The following is a 17,199-nucleotide window of genomic DNA, read 5'->3' as shown; positions in this document are numbered from 1 at the left end:
GAAAGGGCAGGAAACTTAAATGAAGCCCATTTTTACAAACCCTATTTAATGTTTAAGAATTGCAATCATATTGTCTGAAAAATAAATCTTCAAAACTCTTAGATTTGTCAGTGTCAGCATATTCTAAACCTCTGTGTCTTGGATTCACCTTAAACACAAGGGTCTCTTGTTTTTAATCCTCACCTGAGGACATGCTTACTGATTTTGGAGAGAGGAGGAGGGAGGGAGGGAGGGAGGAAGGGAAACATTGCTGTGAAAGAGAAACATAGACCTATTGGAGAGGGTGCCTGCAACCCAGGTATGTGCCTTTTGGTTTACTGGACGACGCTCCAACCGACAGAGCCACATCGGCCAGGGCAACACAAGGGTCTGTTTCAAAAGAAAAATTCATCAATTTCATTAATGGTGCAAGACAGGAACCAAAATATAAACTACAAAAGAATGAAATAAATGTTACATGAAGAAAGTACAAAGTAAAAAATGTGTAGCTTCTGTCTCTCAGATACACTGTTAATAAAGAAATGCTTTGGGGGAAAAAAAGAAGAAATAAAATAGAGTAGAGCCTAACTACAAAGGCATCCGCAACGTCTTCAGTCCCCCACTTCAAGGAATGACGTTTGGTAGTGCTGAGATCGTGCGCTGATTCAGGAGAGGATTTTACCAAAGGGCTATCAAAACGTAAAGAGAAAACTGTCCTAGTTTAGTTGAAGGTACTGTTTGCTAGGAATACCTGCCACTGCCCTAGTTAAGGGGAGATGGGGAGGTGGAAGGGAGATAGGCATTTGTTGCCTTCACTTAGTCTCAGGATTAGTAAGTCTGTAGCAAAATAAAATAGCCAAGTCTCAGGATTAGTAAATCTGTAGCAAAATAAAATAGCCAACTATATCTGGATACTGATACTGATGTGGAAATTGTTGTTTTCTGACATTTCCTGATAATAAAAGTAATATAGGTCCATAGTAATCTTGTAAAATATAGAAAACTATAAGGAGAAAAAAACTCCACAATTTCACATTCTAGAGAGAATGATTTAACATTTTTGCTGTATTTCCTATGAATTTACATAGATGGCTTTATATTTGTGACTCAGTCTTTGTAGTCATCTTTGAAATTTAGCATTATGTCCTAGACACTTTTTATATTATGTGACCCTTTTAAGACAAATTTTTTTCTTCATTAGATTTATACCAAAAAAAGTAACATCAAATTACATCTAATTATAAAGACTACATATTATTAGAGATGTAAAGTCCAATGTTTTTCTTTGGGGTTTGGGAGAGGGTGGAAAATTAGAATATTTGAGGGTGCGGATAGGTAACAGATATTCTTCCTATTCCCACCTCTGAACATTTTTAATTAAAGGAAAAGAAAAAAATCCACCCCCCCAATATTCTTAAAAACTTCATTTTGGATCAGCATATCATTACATATAAACTATATAATAATTTTATATACTTTACTATATATCTATTATATATATAATATAGTAAGGTGTTCACAATGAATTATATTCCCAAAATAATAAAATTATTTTAGATCTGCAGGTGCATTTACAAAATATTTTGTAGTTACAGGAATTTTTCAAACCACTGTATTTACTCAAGCCACAGTGTTAAAGTGGAGCGGTTATTCTGCCTTCCCGAAGAGTAAGAATAGCTCGTAATATAATGTATAGAACAAAAAAAATAAGCTTAAAAACACACAAAAAGTATATGCCATAGTGACATACTAAAGCAGTAAAGATTATTTTCATAAAATGCAAATTTTAAATGTCAGGTCAGCCTTGGTCTACACACTACAAAAACCATGAATAGAAATTTAGGTATTTCAATTTAACAAATGGCATTTTATCATAGATCAGTTTGAGGCTAGTATTAATATTTAGCTGTAAGTTGAATAGAGAGTGAAACTCTTCACACCGTGATAAAAGAACATCGGGTCCTTCCTTTCTGTCAACCCAGGCACATTTGCCGATAGTTTCTCCCAGATACTAGAATCCTTGCGATAGTATTAGTCATTGCCTAATTATTGTTTGGAATGAGTTAGGCTTTTTGTACTAGGTCGTGGAACCTCAAAGAAAGATGAGGGATTGGCTGTGTCCTTTAGCAGTTTATAATATAGTGTACTAAGTGTGATAATAGATGTTAGGTACAAACTGCTATAAGAGCATAGGTAAAAGAAACTCAAGATGAGTCAGAAGAGATTAAATTTGGCTGGGTCTTTAAGAATGATTAGTGCATTTCCAGATAGAAGTGGTGGGGAAGGGCCTTTAAGGCAGAGGATATGGCTTAGAAAAGGAAGAGGGTCTTTTGAGGGTGGGGCACAGGTGAATGTGAGGAAATAAAGGTAGTAGAAGGGTAACTTGGAGCCCAGGTTTAAAGGTTCTGATATGTCTTGTAGCCAGTTTTACTTTATTCTGCAGATGAGAGGGAACCATCCTATATTTTTGAAATAGCAGAGTGATTAAAGAACACTCCTATCTAATGAGTTATTTTAGAAGAAAGTTAGGCCCTGACTGGTGTGGCTCAGTGGATTGAGCACTGGCCTGAGAACCAAAGGGTGGCCTGTTCGATTCCCAGTCAGGGCACATGCCTGGGTTGTGGGCCAGGTCCCCAGTAGGGGGCGCTCAAGAAACAACCACACATTATCTTTTCCTTTCTTACTCCCTCCCTTCCCCCCTCTCTTAAAAATAAATAAATAATTAATTAAAAAAAAAAAGAAAGGTAGGCATGTGGAATAGAAAGAAACAATGGCAGAATTATGAATCAAGGGAAGGACAGTGAAAGCTGCCATGTATTTATTTAGAGCCAATGCCGGGGGCCTATCTAAAGCACTATCTCTATTTCACAATGGATCAGTTAACAGTGTAGGTAAGTTTAAAAATTTACGCATGAAAAAACATGTAGGTGGTGCTGGCAAATTATTGACAAAGTACAAGTGGAGCTCACCATTATGCATCTGTAATCACATAGACTCATGAAAGGTTAGCACTAGGTAAGTCTTTCATGATGATCGTGCTGGCCCTTTTAAAGAAAGCAGCACGTAGTTATATTTTTAGATTTAGTCAGTTCATTGAGAAAATATAAGGTGAAAAGCAGTTATAAAAAGCATTGTTCAATGTTTTAATCTACATATACATATGTAGTATCTACATATACAGGCGTACCTCCTGATATTGTTTCACAGGTAATGCATTGTTTTACAATTTGAAAGTTTGTAGCAACCCTGCTTGAGCAAGTCTGTTGGCACCATTTTTCCAACAGGCTTAGATGATGGTTAGCATTTTTTAGCAAAAAAGTATTTTTTTAAATTCTCACCAGAGGATATTTTTATTGATTTGTTTTTTTATTGTTGAGACTATTACAGATGTCCCCTATTTCCCCCCTTTGCCACCTCCACCCCAACTAACCTTCACCACATCATTGTGTCCTTAGGCTATCCATATATGCACATATGTTCTTTGGCTAATCTCTCTCAGTCCCACCACCCCCTCCCATCTGGGATCTGTCAGTGTGTTCTATGAATTCATGTCTCTAGTCCTATTTTGTTCCTCAGTTTCTATTGTTTATTAGATTCCACATATAAGTAAGATCACATGATATTTGTCTTTATTTGACTGGCTTATTTCACTTAGGATATTATTCTTCAGGTCATTCCACACTGTTGCAAAGCATAATAGTTCCTTCTTTTTCACAGCTGCATAATATTCCATTGTGTAAATGTACCACAACTTCTTATTTATTCCTCACCCAAGGAGAAGTGTATTGATTTTAGAGATAGAGGAAGAGAAAGAGAGAGAGAAACATGGATGTGAGAGAGAAATATCTATTGGTTGCCTCCTGTACTCACCCCGATAGGGCATTGAACACCCAACCTCGGTATGTGCCTTGACCAGGAATCGAACTCACAATCTTTCAGTGTGTGGGAGGATGCTCCAACCAATTGAGCCACCTGGCCAGGGCACAAATAATTTTTTAGTCTAAGTATGTCCCGTGAAAGAGGCACCTGTATTTTGTTTGATTAATTGTTTGTTTATTTATTGTTGTTGTTCTATTACAGTTGTCCCAGTTTTTCTCCCTTTGCCCCCCTCCATCCAGCACCACCTACTCCCTCAGGCAGTTCATATATCAATGTTCATGTCCATGGGTCATGCCTATAAATTCTTTGGCTATTCCATTTCCTATACTGTATTTTATATCCCCATGGCTATTCTGTAACTACCTATTTGTACTTCTCAATCACCTAACCTCTTCATCCACTCTCCCCTACACAGCCCTCCCATCTGGCAACCATCAAAACTCTCTGTATCCATGATTCTGTCTCTATTCTTCTTTGCTTAGTTTGTCTTTTAGATTCAGTTGTTGATAGATATGTATTTATTGCCATTTTATTGTTCATAGTTTTGGTCTTCTTTTTCTTCAGTAAGTCCTTTTACATTTCGTATAATGGTTTGGTGATGATAAACTCCTGTAATTTTTTTCTTGTCGGGGAAGCTCTTTATTTACCCTTCAATTCTAAATGATATCTTTCTGGGTAGAGCAATCTTGGCTGTAGGTTCCTGCTTTTCATGACTTTGAATATTTCTTGCCAATCCCTTCTGGCCTACAAAGTTTGTTTTGAGAAATCAGCTGATAATCTTATGGTATCAGCTGATTAGCCCCTGTAGGTAACTAACTGCTTTTCTCTTGCTGCTTTTAAGATTCTCTCTTTATCTTTAACCTGTGGCATTTTAAGTATGATGTGTTTTGGAGTGGGCATCTTTGCATCCATCTTGTTTGGGACTCTGTGCTTCCTGGATTTGGCATGTCTATTTCCTTCATCAAATTAGGGAAGTTTTCTTTCATTATTTTTTCAAATAGATTTCCAATTTTGTGCTCTTCCTGTACTCTTTCCAGCACCCCTATGATGTGAATGTTGGAATGCTTGAAGGTGTCCCACAGGCTGCTTACACTGTACTCAGTTGTTTTGTATTCTTTTTTCTTCTTGTTATTCAGTTGGTTGGTTTTTGCTTCCTTATGTTCCAGATCATTGATTTGATTCTTGGCTTTATCCACCATACTGTTGTTTCCCTGTAAGTTGTTCTTATTTCAATTAGTGTATCCTTCATTTCTGACTGGATCTTTTTATGCTGTTGATGTCCTCACTAAGTTCCTTGAGCATCCTTATAACCAATGTTTTGAACTCTGCATCTGATAGATTGCTTATCTCCATTTCGTTTAGTTCTTTTTCTGGAGGTTTTGTCTGTTCTTTCATTTGGGCCATGTTTCTTTGTCTCCTCTTTTTGGCAGCCTCCCTGTGTTTGTTTTTATGTATTAGATAGAGTTGCTTTGACTTCATGTCTTGGTAGCATGGCCTACTGTAGTAGGTGTCCTGTAGGGTCCAGTGGCGCAGCCTCCCCTATTGCCCAAGCTGGGTACTCCAGGTACGCCCTTCAAGTGGGCTGAGTACACCCTCCACTTGTAGTTGAGTCTTGATTGCTGTTGGCAGATCAATGGGAGGGATTTACCCAGGCCAGTCAGCTACAAGGACTGGCTGCGACCATTGACCACCAACCTCCACCATCTGTGGAGGATTAGCTATGCAGGAGCAGGGTAGTGGTGCTTCAGTGTTGTCTGTACCTGTTCAACTATTCCAGGGGCCCTGTGGTTTCAGATGGTGCAAGCCAGGGACAGCCCCCATCTGTGTTTTGCCTTGGGGTCACCCTGCCTGAGCTATAAAGCAATCTGAGATGTCTACTACTTGTGTTGGGCTTGGAGATTCCCAAGCAAAGCCAAGCTTTGAATCTAGGCTGGCTGCTACTAGGGAGCTGGGCGGGGGTGGTGGGGGAGGTGGGCACTGAGGCCAGCTGTTGCTTGTTTGATAGGATTTAGGAAGTTGTGAAGCATGAGCCAAGACCAGCCATTCATATGGAAAAGCCACTGTTAGCAGCTTGGGTGGGCCCATAAGTTGGGTGGGACAGAGCCTCAGGGGGTCTCCAAGGCAGGGCAAACAGTGTTAGCCAGGTGATGGAGTCTCAGATATGGCACCAGCCTGCTGGCTCTGTGTTGGAAGGGTTCAGAAAAGGGATAACTTCCTCTGCTCACCTTTGTGTCTGGCAGAAAGCTGTTTTCACCTCTTGCCTTGATGCTAGACACTTCAGCTCCTCCCTGTGTGCCACTGTTGCCTTTTAGGCTGCTACCATGGTGCTGGAGTTCATAGGAAGTGAGTCTGAGTAAGTTTGTGTGTGGGTTCTTCAATAGGAGCTGCTTGGGACTCCAGTCGTTTCTTCCACTGACTCAATACCGGCTGGTTTTTGCAGCCAGAAGTGATGGGGACTTATCTTCCGGGGACTTACCTTCCTGGCAGTGGAACCCTGGGCTGGGAGTCCTGGTGTGGGGCTGGGACTCCTTGCTCCCCAGATATTTCTCTTGAATATTTATCCACTACACGTAAATGTGGGACCAGCCTACTCCACATCTCTGTCCCTCCTACCAGTCTGGATGGATGTGGTTTCTTTAAGTTCGTAGTTGTCAAACTTCAATCAACTCAATTTCTGACAGTTCTTAGTGATGGTTGTTCTATACTGTAGTTGTAATTTTGATGTGGTCGTGAGAGGAGAGGAGCTGTTTTTATCTATGCCACCATCTTGACCAGAAGTCCTCTTGTATTTCTAATAGACTTTATTTTTAGAAAAATTTTAGGTGTACAGCAAATGAAGTAGAAGGCATGGAAATTTATTTTATTTTTAATATGTTTTATTGATTATGCTATTACAGTTGTCCCATTTCCCCCCATTTATTCTCCTCTGTCCTGTGTACCTCCTCCCACCTGCATTCCCTCCCTTTAGTTCATGTCCATGGGTCATACAGATAAGTTCTTTGGCTTCTCCATTTCCTATACTATTCTTAACCTCCCCCTGTCTGTCTTCTACCTACCATTTATGCTACTTATTCTCTGTACCTTTCCCCTCTCTCTCCCCATCCCACTCCCCCACTGATAACCCTGTGCGATCTCCATTTCTGTGATTCTGTTCCTATTCTAGTTGTTTGCTTAGTTTGTTTTTGTTTTGTTTTAGGTTCAATTGTTAATAACTGTGAGTTTATTGTCATTTTACTGTTCATATTTTTGATCTTCTTCTTCTTAGATAAATCCCTTTAACATTTCATATAATAAGGGCTTGCTGATGATGAACTCCTTTAACTTGACCTTATCTGGGAAGCACTTTATCTGCCCTTCCATTCCAAATGATAGCTTTGCTGGATAGAGTAATCTTGGATGTAGTTCCTTGCCTTTCATGACTTTGAGTACTTCTTTCCAGCCCTTTCTTGCTTGCAAGATTTCTTTTAAGAAATCAGCTTATATTTAAAGCTATGAGTCTTCAACCCACCAACACAATATACTTAATAAGATAAGACTCTATTTTCCCTTCAGATAGGCTCTTAAAAGTTGTTGACTTCACCTTCCCCTGCCTCCAAAGAGCATATGTTCATTTTCTTGTATTTCAGGATCTTCAAGATGAAGTTCAAAGGGAGAATACTAATCTGCAGAAACTACAGGCCCAGAAACAGCAAGTCCAGGAGCTCCTTGATGGCCTGGATGAGCAGAAAGCCCAGCTGGAGGAGCAGCTCAAGGAAGTCAGAAAGAAGTGCGCTGAAGAGGCCCAGCTGGTAAAGACTGGCTGGTTACTGCTGCGTATCTATGCCTCAGCTGCTTTTCCTGGCCTGAAATGGAAACGTTCTCCATTTCTGGTTGTTGTGGTTAGGTGGCAATCTAATCAGCACTCTGGGCACATGAAGGAAATGAATCATGGTTCATCTAGAAATTACAGGCCCTCTTTAGGGAAAGTAGGGTACTTAATGAGCTATTTTCTGAATTTTATTTGGAAGTATGATACCTGTGCCTTTATTGCTCCTCTATTTGTTCTCTAATTGTTCTTTTCTACCAAAAGTTTACATAAAAAATAGCAAAATAGTAAAGTAAACATATTACCTTGTGGAACCTTTTAATGGCATCTTTTTATCGCCCCTTTCCCTCTCATTCACCTCCATGTTATAGATCTCATCCCTGAAAGCTGAATTAACTAGTCAAGAATCTCAGATCTCCACTTACGAAGAAGAGCTGGCCAAAGCTAGAGAAGAGCTCAGTCGCTTACAGCAAGAAACAGCAGAACTAGAGGAGAGTGTGGAGTCAGGGAAGGCCCAGCTGGGACCTCTTCAGCAGCACCTGCAAGATTCACAGCAGGAAGTCAATTCAGTAAGTCTTTGTAGCAGCAAGAAATATGCTCAAATGAGCCCCCACATATCCTTTCAGTAAACAATAATTTGTCAACTTCTCCTCTCTCTGCCTAGTTTATTACCAATTTTTCAGTCATCTCATGCAAACAGGTTTCTTGTCACCGGTCATAAGTTACACTATCGTTCATTTTGTACGTGTGATAATAATCATTGGAGTTGTAGTGAAGATTTTGGGGTAAGTGCTGGCTCTGCCACTTATTGCCTGAATCACTTTAGCATCAGATTCTCGTCTTTAAAACTGGAGAATTAATAATACCCCGTCCTCCTAGGGCTGCTGTGAGGATTAAATGAGGCAAAACTTGTGAGAAACTAGCACAGTGTTGATCCGTAAATGCTAAGTGTTATTTATTTTTATAAATAATAACCCAATATCTTTTTTTTTGTGAGTCTAATTTTGAAATTAGTTTTGCTTATTGGCAACCTTTAATTTTTTAATTAGAATATTGTTTTTATGTAGATAAACGTGTAGTGTTGTGGTGCGTCCATTCAGGGATGTCCAGCCTTTTGGTGTCCCTGTGCCACACTGGAAGAAGAAGAATTGTGTTGGGCCACACATTAAATACATTGCGACACATAATCACAAAATTATGTCATAATGTTTTAAGTAAATTTACAAATTTGTGTTGGGCCGCACTCACAGCCATCCTGGGCCGCATGCAGCCTGTGGGCCGCAGGTTGGACACTCCTGATAAATCCTTTGCTCTGGTATTTCTAGGCCTTCCTAAATGAAAAATATTTTACAGAATGGTAGATAGCAAGATGGTTAGATAGGAGCATAGAGATCATATAACGGTTAACTTAAAAATAAAAGGGCCTTTCAAAGTGAGAGGCAAAAAAAGTGTTTATTTGAGATCAATAGAATAGCTGTTTGGGACACACCAATTTAGGTAGAAGCCCATAGAGTGTTCTTAGTAGGAGACAAATGCGTACTTCTGAGAGGGGGAAGGAGAACAATTACATCAATGGAAGGAAGGTATTTCTATTGGTGCAGATAACAACACTGTGAAGTTAATTCTAAACATTGTTTGATATTTTCAGCCCAGTAGTCACAGTATCTGCTTTGTTATCTTTGCAACAGTTCTGTGGGACACAGTGTTGTCTTAGGCCCAGTCCAAAGGTTATTTTGCCCAGAGGTTCGAGACACAAGATGGGCAAAGCAGTACTTCTGGCACAGCAGCTCCGGCTCCGTTTAAAGTAGCTCCATTTGTAGTAGCTCCATTTGTGGGGGTTTTTGGCCATAGTCCATTCCTTTTATTTTGAATTTGAACAAACTGGAGCTATAGTCTTTTTGAGATTCATCCATGGTGTAGCATGCATCAACATTCTGTTCCATGGAAAGTGTGTAGGTATTTTGTTTATTCATTCCATTGGACATTTGGAGTCTTTCTGTTTTGGGGCCATTATTAATAATGCTATGGACATTTGCATATAATTCTTTGTGTGGACATATGTCTTCATTTCTCCAGGGTATGGAATAATTATATTGTAATGTTATGCTCACCCCTTTTCTTTAACCTTAAATTGTTAAACTGGTTTCCACAGTGGCTATACCGTTTTACATTCCCACCAGCAGTATCTGAGGGTTCTAGTTTCTCCATTGTCTTACCAACACTTATATTGTCTGATTTTTTAATTATAATTTTTCTAGTAGGTATAATGTGTTATCTCATGGTGTTTTCTTAATTGGAATTTATTAATGACTAGCGATGTTGAGTATCTTTTCATGTGCTTATTAGCCATTCATACATCTCCTTGGATGAAATGTCCATTTAAGTCTTTTGCCTATTTTTAAAATTGGATTTTATTCTTATTAAAATACATGGTTTTTTATTTTTATTTATTTCATTTTATTTTTTTATTACTTTTTAAGATTTTACTTATTTTTAGACAGAGGAGAAGGGAGGGAGAAAGAAAGGGTGAGAAACATCAGTGTGTGGTTGCCTCTCACATGCCCCCAACTCGGGACCTGGCTGGCAACCCAGGCATGTGCCCTGACTGGGAATCAAACCAGTGACCCTTTGGTTCATAGGCTGGCGCTCAATCCACTGAGCCACACCAGTCAGGGTCACATGTTTTTAAAAAATATATTCTAGATATAAGTCCTTTATCAGATACTTGGTTTGCAAATAATTTCTCTCAATCTCTGGCTTGTCTTTTTGTTTTCTTTGACTTTTTGAAACGAGACTTCTTTCAAAGGAAGGAGCATAAATAAGAAAAGAAGAAAGGACTCAGTATTATGAATTATCATCCAGAAAATAAAGCAGTGTTTGTGAGCAAGGAAAATAGCCTCAGTAAAGTGTACTTCCAAGTGTGCCAGAATATGTTTGGTATCTGTGGAAGAAATTATATCATTGTATCTGATCTCCAAATCTTAAGGATAAACACGTCTATTTCTTACATCTTACTCAATAGCTTCTGTGCCTTCCCCAAAGAGGGCAGTACACTCCCGTGGGTCTGTAAAAATGAAGATCTGGTTGTAAACTAGCCTGAGACTTCACTGCTCTCTGAAGCTGAAATTATAACTCTTCTGGAAAAAAGGGATAACTGAAGAACATTTTTCTGACTTGCTGAATTTTAATCTTTACTTCTTACCTAATATTTGCAGCAAGAATAAACCAAAGAACCTCTGACCTTAAATCTATGTATTGTACTTAAATGATATATACTATTTTTATCCAGGTATTTTGAAGGTGGTCAAATAGTTAATTGTGCTTTTCTTACACAATTTATAAAGAGTTTATGTTGTATGACTTACTTTTTTATCCCAATTAGGTTTATTTAGAGACTCAGGAAGAACATAGGCTGAGAGCCAGGCACAAGAGTGCCTAGTTCTGTTCAAGATTCTACTTATTGTCTCAGAAATAATGATGAGAAACAAACTATCCTTTTTTTAAAAAAAGATTTTTTAAATTTATTTCTAGAGAGGGGGGAAGGGAGGGAGAAAAGGAGAGAAACGTTAATGTGTGGTTGCTCCTCACACGTGCCCCCAACTGGGGACCCAGCCAGCAACCCAGAAATGTGCCCTGACTGGGAATTGAACCAGCAACCCTTTTGAGTGTAGCCGGCCAACACTCTATCCACTGAGCCACACCAGCCAGGGCAGGAATAAACTGACATAAATAGAGTTGTTTAATAGACTAGTGTATCCACTTACTACTTCATCGATATGATGTGTATTATTTTAGTGTTAATGTTATACATTTTTAATGGCAAGGTTGTAATGGGTATTAAAATTTTTATCAGTAGTCATGATAAAAAAATGTTTTCATGAAATAGAAGAGAATAGAAAACATCAGACTGCACTACATGTAGTAAGGATAAGTATTACTTTGTGAAACTCATTTCACCACTGTATGTACAATATACATGTGTGCATACACCTGTACATATCATGCATAAACTAGATATGATTAAGTGTCTATATTATGTATGTGTTTATATTTATGTATACATATACACATAGAGACATCCAGATATATACATATATATTTACTGAGTTAGGATGTAAAATCTATTTCTTTCTATGGAGTAAAGCAAAAAACAACAGTTTATAAGCCACTGCTGTACAGCACGAGGACTATACAAGGTACACACATGCTGTGTGTTACAAATGTGTAGTTTCCAATTTGATAGACACAAATGTTTCCTGATGCCCACTGTTTAAATTTATCAGTACAACACTTGTGTTCATTCAGTGAACATATATTAAGCACTCAGAGTATGCATCATTGTGCTAGATGTTGGAGATACAGAGTGGATACCAGAAATTGTGATCTCAACCCTCGAAGAGCTGACTTTTTAAGGGTGTGTGATTAGTAGAAAGTGAATAGAGGGAGGAAAGTTGCTGTAGGAGTGGGAAATGCAGTGTGCCGTGTTGTCCATCATTTACATAGTCCTTTACATTTTACAGAGATCTCTCAGATACGTCTTTGCTTCATGTAATAGATGGTTATTACTCCCTTTTGGATTAAAACATAGACCTGGAGAGGTTTCTCTACGATCATTTAACTCAGAGGTGACAGAGCTAGATTTACATTTGTCTTCCAGTCCAAAATGGTGTTCTTTCCCCAGGTTATGACTCTGAATGATCTGTGATAAATTACAGATTGCAAATTGAGCAACTTAAAAACCTTATGGGAGAAATTAAGGCTGAGTGAATGGAGCCTTGATTTATGAAATATCAATTGTTCATTTTTACATTTGCTAGGAACAAGCATAGCATGGGAATAAATAAATGGAATTCTAATTTAAAATTTAAAATACATATTTTTATGCAAAATTAGATTATTTCTTTTGACTAAGAAATATTTTTTGATTCTGCCTTCTCAGTTTTTTAAAGATATTTGTAAATTTACTTTTCTTTACAGATGTTAGTATAAATAAGCATTTTTTTCTTGCCACTGGACCCCAACATGTGTATGTATGAAAATTTATTGACTTCTGCCCTCTGTCCCAGGAGTCACTTGGATATTGGGATCAATAAAACTTTGAGTGCCTTTTATTTCGCACTCAATGGCTTAGATTTAGAGACTACTTCCTAGAACTGTAGCCCATTGATAAGAAATCCCAGAGCTCGTTTTATCTTTGTCTTCACTCCTCGCTTTCACAATAGGAGTGTGGATGGCTCCAAAGCCTTGTGTACTCTCCCTCACTTTATCTCTTCCAAAGTTTTCACCACAAAATGTTTCTCGCTCTGTCACTTTGCTCTCTTTTTCCCAATACCCTGACCCTTCTTTTTTAAATTATACCGTATAAAGGACTGCTAATATGCAGATATTGGAATCAAAGTTCTTAGGGCTTTCAAAAGGCATACAAAAGCAAATCACATGTACTGGAATTTCAAGAGGAGAACTTACTGGGATGAATGAGTGAAATCTCTGAGTCATGCTTCCTTCCCAGTGTATTCTTGTGGAAGCAGATTTACCCTTGACCAAGTCTAGGGTATACCCAATTTTACATTGCATGTCTTTTGGTAATAAGTTCTGTTTTGTATTGACAGATGCAAATGAAACTGCTGGAAATGAAAGAGCTGGAAAACCATAATAATCAACTAAACTGGTGCAGTAGCCCACACAGCATTCTTGTAAATGGCGCTACAGATTATTGCAGCCTCAGCACCAGCAGCAGTGAAACAGCCAACCTGAATGAGCATGCGGATGGCCAGAGCACCCTGGAGTCGGAGCCTATACACCAGGAGTCTCCCGTGAGTCCCATAGTTCTATAACCTTCATAGTGAACTTCAGGAAAAAAGTCGGTGCAGATCAAAGTTTCGTTGACATCATGCCTGATGTAAATATGTGACCTTGCCTCATCTGAGGAAAATGGAAATTTTTTCCTTTTGAGAGTGGGTACTGATCTAACAGTTCTAAGAGTTTTAACAATTTAAAAATATTATTTTAACTGGTCTATTTGTTATGTAGCATTGTTTCAAAACAGTAGTTCTATAGATAATAACATTTTAAAAGTTTTTCAATACTCTCACCCAAAGCTGAAAGTAATTCTTTATTTCCCGTTGTTGAGGACACTCATTTACCAGTTACTTAGACACTCATTTACTAGTTATCCTAGCACTAACCAAGTGCAGGAGTGCTGCCGAGTTCTGTGTGGAGCTACAGAGACACGAGACAAGAGAACTCTGCCTTCAGCAGCACGCAGTCGGGTAGTGTGACACGTATGAAAGGGCTTCGACAGCGGAAACATGGGGTGTTCAGCTTGGAGGGGCTCAGGGAAGATATTGCAGGGAAAACCGTACAAGTGGCCTTCGAAGTGAGAAGGGGGTTACTAAGCAAAGTGGAAGGCGGCATCTTCCTGGCAGAGAAAACAGCATTAGCATCTGTATGAGATGGGAGAAAACACGAAATGGATGACAATGGTAGTGAGCATGGAAAAGAAGGGAAGAATTTAAGAAAGAGGCAGGAGGTAGATTCAAAGACAGAGAGTGTAGCTGAGGAATGACTAAAGGGAAGTGGTTAAGACCTGAGTGACTTTGATGATGGGTGATACCATTTTCCAAAGAAATGTTATAGGAGAAATATTACAGCAGACAAGTTCTGCTTGTCTTTCTGTTTTCTAGTAATTTGTGGTTATTCTTTGTCAGATTCCTCTGCCAAGTAGAAAATATATTGTTAGTCCATGTGGCATTGATATTTTGTAGACAAGAAGTAGTCCTGAAATACTGCCTTCTGGTGTGACTGATGAAAATGAAGCGGTGACTGCAGCTGTGAATGAAAAAGTCTGCTCTGAATTCAACAGTGACAGTCATTCAAAAGAGGTAGAAATAATTTTACGTATAAATGTTCTTATTGCTGGTTTCCCAAGAAGGGTTATACACTATTTTAGAGTAAGAGAAAAGAAAATGTGTTAAGTGAACTTTATGCCATAGAAATATTTGTTATATTACCATCAGCTGATTTTTCAAAGCATGTTATTTTATTTTAAAATGTTACCTTCTAAAATTTTGGTTCCTAAAAAATTTTTTTCTTATTGAAAATTATTTTTAGGAAGACCCATTTACTGTAGAATCAAGTTCACTGACAGATCCAGTTGCAGAGACAAACTTGGATTTTTTCCAGTCTGATCCTTTTGTTGGCAGTAAGTACTCTTATTTTCACAATACAGATTTATTTTTTAAAAAAGGCTTTTAAATATATGAACTGTATAAGAATTAGGGCTTCAATTTTGAGAGACTACTTGATATAACAAAAGTAGAGTGGAGAATAAGGTTTTATATGCTCAGGTTTTAGTATTTATCCTCTTTAGGCAACTAAATCCTAGGACTAAGCCTTTGATTATGTCTCAGGAACCCGTGAATAAGAGTAGGTTTCTTCAGAATAGGGATCAAAAGGAAAGGAGATTGAGCACTTTTTAGTCAGCCAGCAATTATTTACTGAGAGTGCCAACACCCAGCTTTTAAAACAATGGCAGCTACAGTGGGTAGTAGCCTGATCCCTGCCCTTAGGTGCCTAGAGTCTTATAGAAGAAACATAAGTTTAACAAATTCAAATATCTGATTGCTAGGGGGAGGGGGGTTTAAGGAGGCTAAAAAATAATGTAAAAAAATACAATAAAATACAACTAGAGACATTGAAATAAAGAACAAACTGACAGTAAGGCGGGGTGGGGGGGAGAGGGATAATGGGGGATAATAGGGTAAGGGCCGTCAAGGAACAGGTATAAAGGTCACATAGACAAAGCCAAAGGGGGTAGGTTTAAGGGTGGGAGGTGGGGATGGGTGGGGGGGGGTGGGGGGGTGAAAATGAAGACAACAGAACTTGAACAACAATAAAAAAATATAAACTTAAAAAAAAAATTTTAACAAAAAATATCTGATGTTACTGTAAATTATGTTAAATACTACTTGTGCTAATGCTCTTTTTGTGTTTTATTTGTTTCTAAATCACCTTGTGAAAATGATAGATCAGTTTATATCAACTTTAAAGATGGGAAACTGAGGCACATATAACTTACTTAAGAATTATGACAGTAATGAGCCTAGATATTAGAATACTTTAAAAAAAAATCTTACTGAGATATCTAAAAGTGTTAAAAGATACATAAATTGAACCTTTAAAATATACAATTAAATCAATTAAATGGCTTTACTATATTTACAGAGTTGTATGATCATCACCAAAATTTAATTTTGTGATGATCATTTTAATTTTGTGTGAAATTTAACATTTTTTATCGCCCCATAAAGCAGTTCTATACCACTAGAAGTCACTTTCTATCCCCCTAGCCCCTAGCTCTAGGGAACAACTAATGTGCTTTCTGTCTGTAGAATTGTATATTTATGTGATTATATGTGTTCTGTGTCCGGCTCCTTTCCCTTAGCACAGCATTTTTAAGGTCCACTCATCTTGTATTGTGCAGTATCTCGTTGTGGATTTGATTTGTATTTCCCCAACGACTAGTGTTTTTGAGCATCTTTCTGTGAACTTACTGGCTATTTTTATATCTTGTTATTATTTTATTGACTTGTAAGAGTTCTTTACAGTTCTTTACTTGTTCTGAATACAAGTCCTGAATCATATATTGTATATGATTTGCAAATATTTTCTTGTATTCTTTGTTGTCTTAACTTTGATGAAGTCTAATTTATTCATTTTTTTGTCACTTATGCTTTTGATGTCATATCTAAGATCCAAAGTCTTAAAGATTGCTCTTGTTTTCTTATAAGAATTTTATAGTTGTTACATTTAGGTCTTTGATCAATTTTCAATTAATTTTGGTGTATGGTGTGAGACAGGGGTCCAACCTCATTCTTTTGCATGTGGATCTCCAGTTGTCCCAGCATCATTTGTTGAAAAGACTGTCCTTTCCCCATTTAATGTCTTGGTGCTCTTGTCAAGAATCAAATGATCATAAATGTAAGGGTTTATTTCTGGGCTTAATTCTACAAGAGAAATTTTTTTTTTACCTCAGTGAAGCTCCGTGTCTATTTTTGAAGTAGTGGTGATAATCCCCCTTCCATACTGTTGTGAAGGGTAGAGATTTTGTTAGTGAAATTCTTGCTCTCATGCCTGTCTTATGAAGTAAGTATAGCTGGCTGTAATTCAGATTTGCCTCTTTTACGAGGTGTGTTGATGCTCTACCTTTACTCTTTATTATTTTAAAATTTCCTAAAGGTGGATGACACTTATTATTATCTACTTTGAGTCAGAGTTAATGAAACAAATTTTGCTTTAAGAACCTTTGCTTTTGTTTTAAAGTTACCTTTAAGTAATGGTGCCACAATAGTAAATATTATTATTTTGATTTTTGCTTATTTATTTTATCACAGGTGATCCTTTCAAGGATGATCCTTTTGGGAAAATTGGTCAGTATATTATTGAGGTCCATCTTAGCTTTAATATGATTCTATTTAATTATAAGTTTATGTTGTATTTAGGAATGAGAGATCACAGTTGGGTAGTTATAGTAAATG

General features: G+C 37.8%; 1 protein-coding gene across 2 annotated transcripts in view; it reads left to right on the top strand.

The window, feature by feature from the left end:
• EPS15 (epidermal growth factor receptor pathway substrate 15) overlaps positions 1-17,199 on the top strand; it is a 123,802-nt gene that overhangs the window by 78,898 nt on the left and 27,705 nt on the right. For both annotated transcript variants that reach the window (XM_024571212.4, XM_045204135.3), the window contains exons 14-19: positions 7,485-7,646; positions 8,035-8,232; positions 13,273-13,476; positions 14,428-14,544; positions 14,774-14,864; positions 17,056-17,091. In XM_024571212.4, the coding sequence (XP_024426980.1) occupies positions 7,485-7,646; positions 8,035-8,232; positions 13,273-13,476; positions 14,428-14,544; positions 14,774-14,864; positions 17,056-17,091 (808 nt within the window). The remainder of the gene's footprint in view (positions 1-7,484; positions 7,647-8,034; positions 8,233-13,272; positions 13,477-14,427; positions 14,545-14,773; positions 14,865-17,055; positions 17,092-17,199) is intronic.

The sequence above is a fragment of the Desmodus rotundus genome, chromosome 3 (assembly GCF_022682495.2).
Source record: "Desmodus rotundus isolate HL8 chromosome 3, HLdesRot8A.1, whole genome shotgun sequence".
NCBI lineage: Eukaryota > Metazoa > Chordata > Mammalia > Chiroptera > Phyllostomidae > Desmodus > Desmodus rotundus.
The sequence above is the reverse complement of the archived record's forward strand: the minus strand, read 5'-3'. Positions and strand labels throughout refer to the sequence as shown.